The sequence below is a fragment of the Salvelinus namaycush genome, chromosome 37 (assembly GCF_016432855.1).
Source record: "Salvelinus namaycush isolate Seneca chromosome 37, SaNama_1.0, whole genome shotgun sequence".
Classification (NCBI taxonomy): Eukaryota; Metazoa; Chordata; class Actinopteri; order Salmoniformes; family Salmonidae; genus Salvelinus; species Salvelinus namaycush.
The window spans coordinates 18,105,401-18,122,497 of record NC_052343.1 but is presented as its reverse complement, the minus strand read 5'-3'; the positions used below and the strand labels follow the sequence as shown (position 1 = coordinate 18,122,497).

At 45.1% G+C, this 17,097-nt stretch overlaps 1 protein-coding gene across 2 annotated transcripts in view; it reads left to right on the top strand.

Annotated features, from left to right (window-relative positions):
• Positions 1-15,815, top strand: part of triob (trio Rho guanine nucleotide exchange factor b) — an 87,790-nt gene extending 71,975 nt beyond the window's left edge. Inside the window, exons 41-54 of one of the 2 annotated variants that reach the window (XM_038976594.1) lie at positions 59-202; positions 375-452; positions 1,230-1,421; positions 1,612-1,789; positions 2,091-2,446; positions 2,531-2,884; positions 4,108-4,355; positions 4,564-4,705; positions 5,185-5,212; positions 12,001-12,163; positions 12,362-12,483; positions 12,618-12,897; positions 13,212-13,350; positions 13,530-15,815. In XM_038976594.1, coding sequence (XP_038832522.1) covers positions 59-202; positions 375-452; positions 1,230-1,421; positions 1,612-1,789; positions 2,091-2,446; positions 2,531-2,884; positions 4,108-4,355; positions 4,564-4,705; positions 5,185-5,212; positions 12,001-12,163; positions 12,362-12,483; positions 12,618-12,897; positions 13,212-13,350; positions 13,530-14,087 — 2,982 coding nt within the window. In that variant the 3' untranslated portion in view covers positions 14,088-15,815. Of the gene's footprint in view, positions 1-58; positions 203-374; positions 453-1,229; positions 1,422-1,611; positions 1,790-2,090; positions 2,885-4,107; positions 4,356-4,563; positions 4,706-5,184; positions 5,213-12,000; positions 12,164-12,361; positions 12,484-12,617; positions 12,898-13,211; positions 13,351-13,529 lie in introns of both variants that reach the window. The other variant, XM_038976593.1, reaches the window with a different exon arrangement.
• Positions 15,816-17,097: the final 1,282 nt, after the last annotated feature.

Genomic DNA, 17,097 nt, shown 5'->3' with positions numbered 1-17,097 from the left:
TGCAGTCCTTTGTTTTTACTGTGTGCAAATAAATCTAATGGCTCCCTGTATATTTTAGGAGCTCAAGCAGCGTCTGGGCCACAGACTCCAGATCACTGATCTTCTCATTAAGCCTGTGCAGCGCATCATGAAGTACCAGCTCCTACTGAAGGATTTACTTAAGTTCTCCAAAAAGGCTGCAGTAGATACTACGGAGCTGGAGGTAAGAACTACAATCTGGGTTTGATTTGATAGCCTTCCACCCCTAATAACATGGACAAGCATTAATATTGCTATGATTTTGTTTTTATCTAAAAGTTATACTTGTTATAAAGCTGCAATTATGTTTTCTTTCCCTCTAAAATTGTGTTTTCTATCTTCTCTGTTTCTTCCAGAAAGCGGTGGAGGTCATGTGTGTTGTGCCCAAAAGATGCAATGACATGATGAACGTTGGGCGTCTCCAAGGCTTCGACGTAAGACTCACAGGCTCTGTCTTCTTCAGGGAATAGAGAATGTAGTCTTTCAGTTCTATCTGGCTCAGTTTAGTAGGTCACAAATTCTCCAAAATAGCTTACTTGAATTTGATTTCAACCGTTAAGTCACATGGATCATATGATGAATGGGAGAAGGGCTTGGGTTTGCTCTCTCTCTCTCTCTGTTTTCACTCATTGTATTATATGATAATAGCATGCATATAATATGCATATTTCATCTGAGTGGCTAAGAATAAGTCTGAGGCTGTCTTCTGTCCTCTCTCCTTTTATTTGTATGTATTTCATTTAAAGGTCCAGTACAGTCAAAATTCTGTTTTGCCTGTTTTTTATATCAAACTGACTGTAAAAGTGTGAACAAATTTGATTAGAGTTATTTCCTGATAGTTGCTGATTCAAAATACAATCTACACAGGACCTTCTAATCAGCAGGTTTGCATGTGTGGGATTTTTGGCTTTCCATGGTGACATCACCATGCGTAAATTGGTTAATAGACCAATAACAAAGAGAGTTCCAAACCTCTCTGCCAATAACAGCTAGTTTTCCCCTCCCCACTTAGATGACTCCTAGACACTCTTAGCTAAATTCTTGCTTGAGAAAAAGTGTTTTGCTAAAAGCTACTTTTGCCCATTTGAATGGAAATCTATTAAAGTATGGTACTTACCCAGAAATAATTTGATATGGATATAAAACAGCTGCATTGGGCCTTAAACCTTTATTTAACCAGCCAGGCAATACATTGCTATTCCCCCATGCAGGGCAAGATTGTGGCCCAAGGCAGACTGCTGCTCCAGGACACCTTCATGGTATCAGATCAGGACGGGGGGCTTCTCACAAGGATGAAGGAGAGGAGGGTCTTCCTCTTCGAACAGATCGTCATCTTCAGCGAGCCCCTGGACAAGAAGAAAGGCTACTCCCAGCCGGGATACCTCTTCAAGAACAGCGTCAAGGTATGGAGTGTCGATCGTGATCATCTCCCCTAATCAATCCACTTAGATCATATTACAGTGGATGTATTTTTGGGGGCTGGACATTGGTAGGATAGTAATTGCCCTAAGGGCCAACGTCGTTTGAATAGTTGTCTGATTCTGAAAACACTCACATCCCCTCCTCTCCCCTGTATCTTGTGTGTGTGTCCAGGTGAGCTGGCTGGGCCTGGAGGAGAGCACAGACGACCCCTGTAAGTTCACCCTGACCTCCCGGTCATCCAGTGGCGGTGTGGAGACCTACGTAATGCACTCAGCCAACCCTGGAGTCAGCCAGATGTGGGTCCACCAGATCACCCAGATCCTGGAGAGCCAACGCAACTTTCTCAATGGTAAAAAAAGACACATCACGGTTCATCTGTGTAGTGATATTATGCTAGCTTCTCCCAGATGATTACGATGTTTCATCTGTCTCCCTGTGTAGTCATCCGCTCCATAGAATGTATCAACATTCTGAGAAATTAAGTGTTTAGAACACACCATAATATGAACTATAGCATGACGTACTGGAATGCAAAATGCAAAGAATCTTTTTATATTTTTGTTTCATAGCTAGACAGTGTGTACTCGTACCACTGAGGTGACTCTTTCTCTCTGTCTCTGTCTCTCTCTCTCTCTCTTTGTGTCCCCCAGCACTGACATCCCCTATCGAGTACCAGAGGAACCACGTGGGGGCAAGTGGACCAGGCCTGGGGGCCCCCAGCAGCAGCAGTGGCATGGCAGGAGGTGGCTGCAGCAGCTCCGCAGTTGGCCCTGGGAGTAACTCTCTGTGTGGCCCCCAGAGTCGCCGGCCCTCGCGCATCCCCCAGCCCTCCTCCCGTATCCCGCAGCCAGTCCACCACCACCACCCTCCGGGCTCTGATGGCCCGGACAGAACAGCAGGTACGTGGTCCAGACAACCCCTCTCCACCTCCCCCTCCTCCCAGACCCCCTGCCCTCCTGACCATGCAGAGGGGGACCTGGGGCCCCAAGATGTCCCCAAGATGCAAGTGCTGGAGGGTCCCCGGCCCCACAGCAGAACCAGCAGCAACAGCAATGGCAAGTCCTTGGGCGTTGCTGAGGGCAGCTTCAAGGAGAGCTACCCTGGGGAGGACCCTCAGACTCCCATCCCACGGCTGGCTGTGGCCCCTCTGAATCTTGCCAAGCCTCGGGTAGGGACAGTCTCTCCACTGACCTGCCCCATAAAGGAGGAATTCATCCCGGGCAGCCCAGCCCAGAAAGGCTCCTTTTTCTGGTCCGCCGCGGTCCCAGCCTCCCCAGCTAGCCGGCCTGGCTCCTTCTCCTACCACAGTGATAGTGGAGACTCGACCCTGGGCCACAGGGAGAGCCACAGCCATCGCCACTCCACCCACAGCAAGGATATAGACCGCATGAGCACATGCTCCTCCACCAGTGAGCAGTCCTTACAGTCCACGCAGAGTAACGGGGTAAGATCCCTACTCAAGTCCCAGGCTTCTGTCCGGCTTAGTCCCTACTAACCTTACTGGCTGACCAGAAGTTCTCCTGAGTCATCTGAACCACAAGTGCATACTAAACTATCTAAGTACACTAACTTGCCTATGGTGTGAGTTTTCATCCTTCCTGCTGTCTTTCAGACTCTACTAACAGTGTGTTTTTGGCTGGTAGAGCAGCTAACTGCTACAGTAACTCAGCTTGCTGTACTGTATGTTGGTGTCCTCTCCTCTCCCTTGGTAAGTGTTTCCAGTATGACTCTCTGCCTCTGCTTCCCTAAATTCACACACCCAGCTCTGTCTTGGCTCTAACATTTTCTAGACATGACCTGAGTTTTTGCTGTCCCTTTGCTTCAGGCTATTGTGGTCTGATCTGAAAAACCATCGAGGCATTTATGGGTTAAATGCAAATGAATGCTGATATAATGGAAGATTGATATTTGACTTCGACTTCACCTGCCTGCAAGAAGAGGAGCTCTGATGTAAAAAGAAACGTTTGCCGTCTCTCCTGTTTTCTCTTAGCTCTTGCTCTGACCATGCTGCTTCCTTTATGTCTTGGTCCTGTGGGACTGATGATACATCCTTGTTCCCGTTCTCCCCTTGCCTTGCTCCTGAATACATTTGACTCACACCAAATGCATTTGGCCTCACTTCAAACTTTATTTCAGGCTCTGTCTCTCCTGAAACTGTTTCCTCTCTACTCTTAATGTCTTTGAGAGACACCCACTCCATGTTAACTCTACTCTGTCTCTCTGACTTCTGGATACCTTGTTTTCGCTTCTACAAATGAGAAGGTCTAGTTATGAGACATGTAGGAACCAGATGTTAGTTGCTACAGTATGACTTTCCTCACTCTACTTTATGAACCTTCTGTAATGAATGCTTTGAAATGAGTCCTTCTTTGTGTATGAGCTCTAGCATATAAACAGCTGAACAACAAATGATGCTCATGTGCAGTCAAATCAGTAACATTTGAATTTGTTATGTATTTTAGAGTCATTATCACAGAATGCTTTGTGTGTGTGTGTGTGTATGTGTGTTTGTGTGTGTGTGCATTTGTCTGTCTGTCTGTCTGTCCGTCTCTCTCTCTCTTTCTCTCTCTCTCTATGCCTCTCTCTTTGTGTAACCCTACCTATAAACCCTTACTGACTCCATTTCCTCCCCTGCCTCCCATCCTCCCCTGCCTCCCCCTCCTCCAGAGTGAAAGCAGTAGCAGCAGCAGCAGCAGCACCATGCTGGTGACCCAGGACTACGTGGCCCTGAAGGAGGATGAGATCAGTGTTTCCCAGGGTGAGGTGGTCCAGATGCTGGCCTCTAATCAGCAGAACATGTTCCTGGTGTTCCGGGCTGCCACCGAGCAGGGCCCTGCCGCAGAGGGCTGGATCCCCGGCTACGTACTGGGTCACACCTCCACCATCATCCCCGACCTCCCCGAAGGAACCATCAAGTAAGAGACAGACACTGCTGCTACTCCATGTACCAACCTGAATGAATGAAAAGCTTTATCATCCCAAAGACAGTTCCATTTTCACATCATGAGCTCTGCCATCATAAAAGTGAAATGGTAGACAAAGATGTAGAAATTACAAGTTAAACTTTTCTCTTCCTTTTTCTTTCTCTCTTTTCCCCTTTCTTTCTCATTCTCTTGTCTGGAGCAGGAAGTCATCCTCGTGGCACACAGCACTCCGCATCAGGAGAAAGTCTGAGAAGAGAGACAAAGAGACCAGGAAGGAAAATAAGATGGAAAACGGCTATCGCAAGTCTCAAGACTGTCTGACTAATAAAGTTTCTGTAAAGGTAGAGTTGATTTGATAATCACCTGTATGGATGTAAGACTTAAAGTCCCTCTGCATTAACCTTAGTATGGCTGTAAGACTTAAAGCCCTTCTACATTAACCTCAGTATGGCTGTAAGACTTAAAGCCCCTCTGCATTAACCTTAGTATGGCTGTAAGACTTAAAGCCCCTCTACATTAACCTCAGTATGGCTGTAAGACTTAAAGGCCCTCTGCATTAACCTTAGTATGGCTGTAAGACTTAAAGCCCCTCTGCATTAACCTCAGTATGGCAATAAGACTTAAAGCCCCTCTACATTAACCTCAGTATGGCTGTAAGACTTAAAGCCCCTCTACATTAACCTCAGTATGGCTGTAAGACTTAAAGCCCCTCTACATTAACCTAATTTAATGGATTCATGTTGTAATTATTTAATGTGTGGTATGTGTGGTCAAACTAATTTGGAGAAAAAACTTATTTGTGTTCATGTCTTTCTTTCAGCTTCTAAACCCCAACTACATCTATGATGGTATGTATATATTTAAATGTTTTTGCTTGGGCTTTACTATACAGTAAATTTATGACATCTATATTTTCACATAGTAGGGGTTCAATAAGACAAGTTTTTATTGTCTTGTATTGTACTGCATACTTTCTATTGTCTATTGGGTAGCTCAGATGTGGGATTGTGTAGTTTGCATGTAAGTATCCTCCTCCGAGCCAGAGCAGTGTGTAGGGCAGGAGCCTGTCTCCTGTTTCTGTAGCGTGAGGCAGCTTGAAAAAGAAAGTACACCCCATGGACAGGACGCTAGTATATCGCAAGGCTAGTTACAGTTGAAGTAGGAAGTTTACATACACTTCGGTTGGAGTCATTAAAACTCGTTTTTCAACCACTCCACAAATTTATTGTTAACAAACTAGTTTTGGCAAGTCGGTTAGGACATCTACTTTGTGCATGACACAAGTCATTTTTCAACAATTGTTTACAGACAGATTATTTCACTTATAATTCACTGTATCACAATTCTAGTGGCTCAGAAGTTCACATACACTAAGTTGACTGTGCCTTTAAACAGCTCAGAAAATTCCAGAAAATTATGTCATGGCTTTAGAAGCTTCTGATAGGCTAATTGACATCATTTGAGTCAGTTGGAGGTGTACCTGTGGATGTATTTCAAGGCCTACCTTCAAACTCAGTGCCTCTTTGCTTGACATCATGGGAAAATCAAAAGAAATCAGCCAAGACCTCAGAAAAAAAATTGTAGACCTCCACAAGTCTGGTTCATCCTTGGGAGCAATTTCCAAACGCCTGAATGTACCACATTAATCTGTACAAACAATAGTACGCAAGTATAAACACCATGGGACCACGCAGCCGTCATACCGCTCAGGAAGGAGACGCGTTCTGTCTCCTAGAGATGAACGTACTTTGGTGCGAAAAGTGCAAATCAATCCCAGAACAGCAAAGGACCTTGTGAAGATGCTGGAGGAAACAGGTACAAAAGTATCTATATACACAGTAAAACGAGTCCTATATCGACATAACCTGAAAGGCCACTCAGCAAAGAAGAAGCCACTGCTCCAAAACCGCCATAAAAAAAGCTAGTCTATGGTTTGCAACTGCACATGGGGACGAAGATCGTACTTTTTGGCGAAATATCCTCTGGTCTGATGAAACAAAAATAGAACTGTTTGGCCATGATGACCATTGTTATGTTTGGAGGAGAAAGGGGGAGGCTTGCAAGACGAAGAACACCATCCCAACCGTGAAGCACGGGGGTGGCAGCATCATGTTGTTCGAAACGTTAAATGACGAGACAGAGACATTCATGCGAGTAACCAGCCTTGTTCTGTACATCATGACACTCCCGGGTGTCTCAAGCACCCCGGTATAAATACATGAGTTGCAGTAATGAACATTTACCAACAGATGGCATCACTGTGCCATCTTACACCCATAACATCTTCCCATTAATAAAATAGGACAGGAGGTGTCAATTCATTAACAAAACAAACCTAGTAATAATTTCCACCATGAACAGTTTAGTATATATATATATATATATATATATATATATATATTTTTTTTTTTTTTTTTTTCTCAGCTAACAACTTAACACATCTTGATAGTCTCTTTACTTTTTTTTTTTTCTTCTGTCTGCCAACCCTGATGGGAAACCTACAGATTAAGTATTTTTGGTGGCTGAGACAAACGCCCGTAGCGTGAAAAGACAGGGGGCTTGTCTGCGAGGACTGCGGGTTCCCGCACAGGCGTGTCACCTGACTGTCCAAGGGGAGTATTGATGGGCGAGGGAGCAGCCGACCTGTGATCACCTGGCTCTTCGCCCAGTGCCTCAGGCCCCATTGCTGGAGTTCCATCTTCTGTCATGCGACCCCTTTGACCATCAGGGCCCTGAGTAGGTGCTGGCTCAGCAATCCGAAGGTCAACCCTGTTGCGACGGTACAGTGATCCATTCACTTCGACCAAGTAGGAGCGTGGTGCCACTTTCTGTACACAGGATCCGAGTCTCCAGAGGCCCGTCCGGTCCCCTGGTAGTGGCTTCATTCGCACCGTTTCACCCACCCTGAGCTCAGGTAAGTCTTTTGCTGATTTGTCGTAGATGAACTTGGAGACCTGTCTTCTGTGACGTAGCTTCACCAGCACGTCAGTCACCACACATGGCTCCAGGAGAGTGCTGGCTACTGGCAGAGCTGTTTTTAAGCGCCGTGCCATGAGGCGCTGGGCCGGGCTGCTATCCATGCCTTCTGTCGGGGTATTGCGCCACTGCAGGATTGCTTTCCAGGCATCTTTGCCTTCTCGCAGAGCCTTTTTGCAGAGGTTCTTTGCGATTTTTACTGCGGACTCCGCCTTCCCATTAGCTTTTGGGTATCGTGGTGATGAAGTGACGTGCTCGAATTCCCATCCTGCAGCAAATTTTCGGAACTCAACTCCAGAGAATTGGGGTCCATTGTCTGAAATTACCCTATCTGGCTGGCCATAGCGGGCAAACTGAGCCTTGCAGCGTTTGATCGTTGTCTCTGCTGAGAGGTCGGGGAGGAGGTCAATCTCCCAAAAGTCTGAGTAATGATCGACTACTAGCAGAAAGTCTTTGCCACTGTGCTGGAAGAGATCTAGGCTTACTATCTGCCAGGGGCGCATCGGTAGCTCGTGGGACATCATCGTCTCTCTCTGTTGCTCAATGGCATATTCATTGCAGATTGTGCATTTACTGACATAGTCTTTGATTTCACTCTGCATTCCTGGCCAATACAGTGTGTCACGTGCTTGTCTGTAACAGGCCTCACCTCCTATGTGACTTGAGTGCACACGCGCCAACATCTCATGGCGCAGAGACCGGGGAATAACGACTCTCTGACACATGAATATTACTCCGTTTTGAACACTGAGCTCCTCTTTGACTGGCCAATATTCTCTGACGGCTAAAGCAGTTTCTTCCTTGCAGTCGGGCCAGCCCATCATAATCACAGACCTCAATGCCTGGAGTTGTCCGTCCCTGTCTGTGTGCTGTCTGATTTGTATAAGGCGCTGGTCCGTAACATTGAGGTAGTCAGCCTGGTTGATGTATTCAACATCCACTTGCTCTGTTTGTAAGCTGCACACTGCGTGTTGTTCATGCATGGAGCGTGTGTGAATGCCTGCTGCAGTAGCCCTGCTGAGCGTGTCACTCACATACATCTCTGGCCCTGGCTTATACACCACCTTGAGATTGTAGTTTTGTAGGGCCAGTAGCATGCTCTGCAGTCGTTTTGGGGCATTCAGAAGAGGCTTGCTGAATATAGCAATAAGGGGCTTGTGATCTGTCTCTGCGGTAATATTGTCGCGCCCGTACAGGTAGTGGTGGAAGCGTTGGCATGCAAACACAATGCTGAGGCACTCCTTCTCTATCTGGGCATAGTTCTGCTCTGTTAGGGTGAGTGCCCTAGAGGCGAATGCCACAGGCTGGCTCTCCTGCATGAGGCAACAGCCAAGTCCATACTGGCTTGAGTCACTCTGAATCATGACAGGTTTTGACACATTGTAGTAACGCAGTACAGGTGTCTGGGTGACCAGTTCTTTTATTTCCCTCACCGCTGCGTCATGTTTTGGGAGCCAATGCCAGATGGCGTCCTTGTCCATGAGCCTCCTTAGTGGCTCACACACTTCAGAGAGCCGCGGTAGGAATTTGGCCAGGTAAGTGACGAATCCGACGAAGCGCTGCACTCCCTTCACGTCAGATGGGTGGGGCATTTCCAAGACAGCCTTCACTTTTTCAGGATCCGCCTTCAATCCGGTGGAGGACAAGATGTGCCCATGAAAGCGGACCTCTGGCACTTTAAACTGAAGCTTTTTTATGCTTAGCCTTAGCTTGACCTGTCTGCATCTGACCATCAGGGCCAGCAGCTTGGCGTCATGGTCGCATTCTGCCTCCTCATCACTGTCCCCACAGCCCACTACGAGGATGTCATCTGCTATAGGTTCCACGCCACTGAGTCCCATCAACAGCTCGTGCTGTTTCCGCTGATACACCTCTGGAGCCACGGAGACACCAAACGGAAGCTTCAACCACCTCTTCCTGCCCCAGGGTGTCCAAAAGGTGGTCATATAGCTGCTGGGCTTGTCGAGCTTGCACTGCAGGAAGGCATCTCTGGCATCCACGAGCGTGAAGACTCTGGCCTTTGGGAGCTTGTAAAGAACATCCTCCAACGTGGGCATAATGTAATGTGAACGTCGCAGAGCCCGGTTGAGGTGTTTAGGATGAACACATATCCGTAGCTTGTCTGGTTTCTTGATGATAACCATATTACTTATCCAGTCTGTAGGCTCAGTGACGGATATCATGTGGCCATCTGCTTCGTATTTGTCAAGCTGAGCCTTCGTAGCTGCTTTCATGGCCACTGGTACATTGCGGGGTGCACACTGGACAGGCTGGATTGCTGCGTCCAACTCAAAGTGGACTTCCCCGGGAACTGACTCGACCGGTGCGTTGAAGACATCATGGTACTTGCTTAGGAGTGTCTCCTTGCTCAGGGGCCCAGCCTGGACTTTGTCTATAATGTTAAGATCAGCTGGGATGGTAAAGTTAATAAGCCCAAGGCGCTCGCATGTAGAACCTGACAGTAATGGCTGTTGACTAGCCTCAACTATTTCAAACTCAAGGGTGTGTTTCTGGCCACGTAAAACACACTCTGTCACAAACAGGCCTAAAGAGGTCATGAACTGGCCTGAATACAGTTTCAGCTTGGTCCTACTCTGTGTGAGATTGTCTCTGGGAGCGAGCCTCCTTTTATCTTTAAGGCTCATAACGTTGCATGTGGCCCCTGAATCTATCTGGCATTGCTGTGGTTTATTATTAAGTAGCAGAGTGACAAACCACTTTTTTCCTTTTGCCTTCACTGCCCCTATGCACTCGCTAGCATATACATCCTCTGTGCTGTTGTTCCCTTCATCTGGGTTTGTTTCAATGGAGTGCACCTTACCCTCCTTTCTCTTGCTTTTCATGCAGACCCTTGCAAAATGATTAGCTGTACCACAGGATTTGCATATTTTTCCATAGGCTGGGCAGTGTTCTTTTCCTCGTCCATGAAAAATGCCACAATATCGGCATGTATTGGGGTTGTCTACTGCCGAGTTGGCTGTAGTATTAGCATTAGCTGTAGCAAAGGGGAATTTCTTTACTGGCTGTCTTAATGTAGCATTGACATTGTCCATATGTTGCCTTTCTAGCTCCATGGACCTTATCCGTATATCAGTAAGCTCTGCTGCACGGCATGTCTCCACTGCCAAGACCAGCGTCAGGTCACGTTCTCTCAGCAAACGTCTGCGGGTGCCCTCATCAGTTATGCCAAGCACAATCTTATCTCTGATCAGTTCATCTCTTAAAGCACCATAGTCACATGTAGCTGCCTTTTCCCTTAACCTAGTGACAAAGCTGTCAATGGACTCCCCGTCCTCCTGTTTGCAACAACCGAAAACATAACGCTCGTAGATGACGTTCTTTGCTGGCTTAAAGTAATGTTCAAGAGCATCAAGAATAGTTATAGCGTTACCTTGCTGAGCTGCTGTTAGGTTCAGGTTGTGTTTGTATACGTGTCGGCATTCAGTTCCCATTATAGTCCTCAAAGTGGCAGCCACTACTTCATCGTCCTTTTCCAGAAGTCCCGTTGCTAGCGCATAGTCCTCCCATTCACCTCTAAACGTATCCCAGTTCGTGCTCCAATCCCCGCTGAGCTTCATAACGGCGGGAGGGGGAATGTTCGCTGCCATGTCTAACCGGTGCTAACAACACTGAAGCTAACTAGCAAACTCACTCTAGCTAAAGCCAATTTCGGCTAAATTTTACTCAAATAAACAATTGTTTGGTAAACCAGTACAGGTTACTCTAATTTGAGGAACGCATGGTCCAGTCCCTCTTCTGACACCATGTTCGAAACGTTAAATGACGAGACAGAGACATTCATGCGAGTAACCAGCCTTGTTCTGTACATCATGACACTCCCGGGTGTCTCAAGCACCCCGGTATAAATACATGAGTTGCAGTAATGAACATTTACCAACAGATGGCATCACTGTGCCATCTTACACCCATAACAGGGGTGCTTTGCTGCAGGAGGGACTGGTGCACTTCACAAAATAGATGGCATCATGAGGAAAGAAAATGATGTGGATATTTTGAAGCAACATCTCAAGACATCAGTCAGGAAGTTAAAGCTTGGTCGCAAATGGGTCTTCCAAATGGACAGTGACCCCAAGCATACTTCCAAAGTTGTGGCAAAATGGCTTAAGGACAACAAAGTCAAGGTATTGGAGTGGCCATCACAAAGCCCTGACCTCAATCCTATAAAAAAATTGTGAGCAGAACTGAAAAGGCGTGTGCGAGCAAGGAGGCCTACAAACCTGACTCAGTTACACCAGCTCTGTCAGGAGGAATGGGCCAAAATTAACCCAACTTATTGTGGGAAGCTTGTGGAAGGCTACCCGAAACGTTTGACCCAAGTTCAACAATTTAAAGGCAATGCTACCAAATACTAATTGAGTGTATGTAAACTTCTGACCCACTGGGAACGTGATGAAAGAAATAAAAGCTGAAATAAATCATTCTCTCTACTATTATTCTGACATTTCACATTCTTAAAATAAAGTGGTGATCCTAACTGACCTAAGACAGGGAAATATTACTCGGATTAAATGTCAGGAATTGTGAAAAATTGAGTTTAAATGTATTTGGCTAAGGTGTATGTAAACTTCAGATGTATGTAAACTGTAGCATGTGACACAGTCAAACTCACGTGTCCTCTGTCTGTCTGTCACCTCTGTAGTACCCCCAGAGTTCCTGCTGCCCCTGAGTGATGTGACCTGTGACCTGGGGGAGAGTGTCACTCTGAGGAGTAAGGTCTATGGAAGACCCAAAGCCTCGGTCACCTGGAGAGGACCTGACCACAGCACTCTGAGCAACGACGGACACTACAGCATCACCTACAGGTACACATCGGCAGTGATGACATTCTACATTACATTTTAGTAATTTAGCAGATACTCTTCTCCAGAGTGTCTTACAGGGATCATTGCAACACGTTAGAATGACTTAGCTGTTGGAAGACAATGTTCTGTTGTAGGTGAATTAAAGTAAATGTTCCTATTGTTGAAACGTACCTTGTGACTTCCCTTCTCTCTCTGTAGTGACACGGGCGAGGCAACTCTCCTCATCATGGATGTGTCTGTGGAGGATGACGGGGTGTACACCTGTGTTGCCACCAACGTAGTGGGCAGCATGTCATCCTCCGCCAGCCTCAGAGTCTCAGGTTAGTCACTGTTGAGTTGAGTTGTAGACTCCTGTGGAGATACAGTATATCCTCTATATTCACACTACTTACACACAGTATATGAATTTTTCAGTACTTTTGCATTTTAACATTCAATGTTTCTATTTTCCCAGAGGCCTCCGACGATGGGAGTGAAGTGATCTGGAAGAACAACTTTGAGTCCTTCTACACAGAGGTCACAGAACTGGGCAGGGGAAGGTTCTCAGTGGCTAAGCGCTGTGACCAGCGTGGGAGCAAGCGTGCCGTGGCAGCCAAACATGTAAACAAGCGGTTGATGCGGCGTGAGCGGGTGCTCCAGGAACTGAGGATACTACAGTGTCTGGAACACCCACACCTTGTCGGCCTGCTGGACACCTTCGAAACAGCCACCAGCTACGTGCTAGTGCTGGAGATGTACGTTAGAAAAACTGTGGATGGGCCCCAAATGGCACCCTATTCCCTATAACTGATCAAAAGTAGTACCCTACAGAGGGATAGATAGCATTTGGGACACACACACTGTGTGTGTGTGTGTGTATTATGATTATTTGGGAAAATTATAATTCCTGAATTGAAATAGAATTGATTACCGTTTTGAACAATATATTACTGTATATATTTATTCACTGTGTTGTGCTTTTGAATCATGTTCAAGCAGGCCTCTTGTACATCTACCATATCGGTGAGCTAATGTCTCTTTCTCGTGCTCTGGTGCTTTGTGTCTGCAGGGCTGATCAAGGCCGTCTCCTGGACTACATAGTCAGCTGGGGTAACCTTACTGAAGAGAAGGTGGCCTTGTACCTTAGGGACATTCTAGAAGCTTTACACTACCTGCATAGCTGGAAGATAGCTCACTTGGACTTGAAGGTGAGTCACAAAGGCTGTGACATGTAGAGTAGGAGTTAAATGTGATTGTGTACTGTATGAAACAGTATGATGTCTAACTGATTGTTCTTAAGCAAAGCTAATACTCCCATCATGGGTAAATTCTTAATCATATCTTTCTTTGCGTGTATCTGCGTGGGTATCGGTGTGTATCCCTTTAGCCTGAGAACGTGTTAGTGGAGCAAAACTCTGCCCAGCCCGTGGTCAAGCTGACAGACTTCGGAGACGCCGTCCAGCTGAACAGTGGCCACTACATCCACCCTCTACTGGGCAGCCCAGAGTTCTCAGCCCCGGAGCTGGTGCTGGGCCAGCCCGTATCCTTAACCTCTGACCTCTGGAGCCTGGGGGTTGTGACATACGTGGTACTGAGCGGGGCATCTCCCTTCCTGGACGAGAGCGCTGAGGAGACATGCCTGAATATCTGTCGTCTGGACTTCAGCTTCCCCCATGACTACTTCCAGGGTGTGAGCCAGGCGGCCAGGGACTTTGTGTGTCTCCTCCTACAGGGCGAGCCGGACCGGAGACCTTCAGCCGCCGCATGCCTTCAGGAGCCCTGGCTGCAGCCGTGGGACTCCCACCAGCAACAAAACCAGCACCCAGGGTGCATCGACACCTCCAGACTCATCTCCTTCATCGAGCGGCGGAAACACCAGAACGACGTTAGGCCCGTGGGCAGCATAAAGACCTTCCTTCACAGCAGACTCCTCAACCAGATATGAGCAGGTTAGAGAACTACAGTACCCAGAAACCACTGAGTCACAATGATGATCTCATCCTCTCTCAGCCAACTACGCCACTTCCTTAGAACTATGTTACCCAGCATCCTGCTGCTGCTGTCTGCTGACTGCTTAGAATATTTTTGACTGAGATTTCTCCCCCCCAAGAGATTTAGCTACTTCCCTTCCACCCCCACATTTGTATGGATGATGGCTATATGCCTGCACAAAAGTATGAACTATTTGAAAGTATTTCAAACTTGACTAACAGGGAGAACAAAGCTTTCTCAAGAGCCAGTGAGAGCAAGCCTTGTGTTTGGATAGTATTACAAACCGATACTGTAATATCGGGTTGCTTTTGGTTGAATATAAGAAAATTGATTTTGTAATGAGAGATTACTTTTTGTAAAGGAAATGTATAGTGAAGAAACAAAGAAATGTCTTTATTCATATACCTTTTCAAAAACAAAGGTTATTAAAAAGAATGAAAACAAAATGAATGTGACATATGAACAAAGCACCACCGACCCACCACAGGGTCGTTGCTTCAGAACACTACTTCTAGATGTGACATATGAACAAAGCACCACCGACCCACCACAGGGTCGTTGCTTCAGAACACTACTTCTAGATGTGACATATGAACAAAGCACCACCGACCCACCACAGGGTCGTTGCTTCAGAACACTACTTCTAGAACCAGTTGGAGACCAAACTCATTGTAGTTGTGGTTGATTAACTTACAATAAATCAGCAAATGGTTTGTTCTGGCCTTGCTATTGTATGGACCTGTAACAGTTAGTACAATTATGCTATTTTAGTCAGACCTCAGCAGAGAAATAAATAAACAAGCAAACAAACAAACAACAAAAAGCTATAACACTATTGGAAAAGCTCTTTAGATTTCTGATACATCCGCCTTACTTTGTAAATAATGTGTTCCTGCCTTCATTCTCATGTTGAAGAATTTGTCTCAAACGCTGTTTCATTAGCTGAGTAGTAAGTCCTGCCAATGGAAGAGAGGTTTGAGGGAGACTAGCTCCTCCTCATGCCAATCAAATTACTTAAACCCTCACTACCAGAAATACTTCTATAAATGCACTCGTATTTTGTGTTCATTTCTCATGTGCAATGTTGCAGCTTTAACATGTATGCAACTATTTATGAAGATGTGTGTTGTACCCGTATTCTAAAAAGGCATGTACGTACCTGGTACTGCAGTAGATGTGTGTATTGTGTTGCTCTTTTTCGTATTAAGTTCAGTATTAATATCTTGGAAACCTAAAATGCAGGTTTTGCAAATAATGTAAAATAAGAAAAAAGATTTGAATCGATATTGGCACTTATGCTTTCAGTTTGTCATTGTTTTGTTTTTGTTTTCTGTAACTATACCAAAGTTAACTGTACTTTACCCTCTTTAAATGTCTTATATAATGTACCATGTTAAGTTATGAAAACCATGCTGAACCTAGAGATAGATGTTTACATTGGTTCACAGTGGCTTTATTTATTAGCGTTGTAAGAACGTTGTATAGTGGTTGGTTGTTACTGCATACCTAATTAACATTTCAAACACTTCTCTTCTCAAGCTGTGCACAAAGTGGTGATTGCTGTGTAAGTTTGTTAGACTTTTTAAGTTATGTATTTCGCTAGACATTGTGTTGCAATGATCAACATCTTGGTTTAACTGAAACTTGGGATAGCATTCTTTGCCGAGCCTTTGGTTTGAAGGGGGAAACAACTGCCCACAACATTGTACCAACGTTACGATAATTGTGCATGGACGTTGTGGCGCTATTACCCTAACCTTTATCTAAGAGTAACCATGACCTAGCTGTTTTCAGTGAATTAATCATTGTATGAGTTCAAACTGATTTTAAAGTGCCAGTCAATTGATCTGGGGAGGCGGACGAAACAGCTGTATTTCCTTTTAAGCTTGAAAAGGTTATCAAAGTTTCATGTCTATGTCAAGGCAGTAGTCACAGTGATACAATGAATGTGTTTGTTAACCTGTACAGTCCCATTTTGTGTCCTCTTATTTATTCATGTGTAAAGCTGTACAGACATGGACGACGAACATGGGAACCTGGATGTAACCTCATCATATTTGATACATACTACGTTATTTTGAATGTTAAATGACTTATTTTTACTTTTGCATGTATATTTCTTTGTACAGAAATTATGTTTACACATTACTTGCTGTAAATATTTTATTTAGTCCTCTGTTATTTTGCCATTAAACGTATGGAACATACCCTTGGAAGTTTTTTAAATATTTATGTATGTACAGTGCCTTCAGAAAGTATTCATACCCCATGACTTATTCATGTTGTTGTGTTGCAGCCTGAATTCAAAAATTGATTAAATATATTTTTTCTCACCCATTTACACACACTACCCCATAATTAGAACATGTTTTTTGAAATTTTTGCAAATGTATTGAAAATTAAATACAGAAATATCTCATTTACATAAGTATTCACACCCCTGAGTCAATACATGTTAGAATCACATTTGGCAGCGATTACAGCTGTGACTCTTTCTGGGTACGTCTCTAAGAGCTTTGCACACCTGGATTGTACAATATTTGCCTATGACCAGCATACTGATAACATGATGCAGCCACCAACATGCTTGAAAATATGAAGCGTGGTACTCAGTGATGTGTTGTGTTGGATTTGCCCCAAACATAACACTTCAGGACATGAAGTGAATTTCTTTGCCACATTTTTTGCAGTTTTAATGAAGTACCTTATTGCAAACATAATGCATGTTTTGGAGTAATTTTTATTCTATACAGGCTTCTATCTTTTCATTTAGGTTAGTATTGTGGAGTAACCATCCTCAGTTTTTCCTTATCACAGCCATTAAACTCTAACTGTTTTAAAGTCACCATTGGCCTCATTGTGAAATTCCTGAGCGGTTTCCTTCCTCTCTGGCAACTGAGTTAGGAAGGACACTTGTATCTTTGTCGTGACTGGGTGTATTGATACAGTATCCAAAGTGTCAT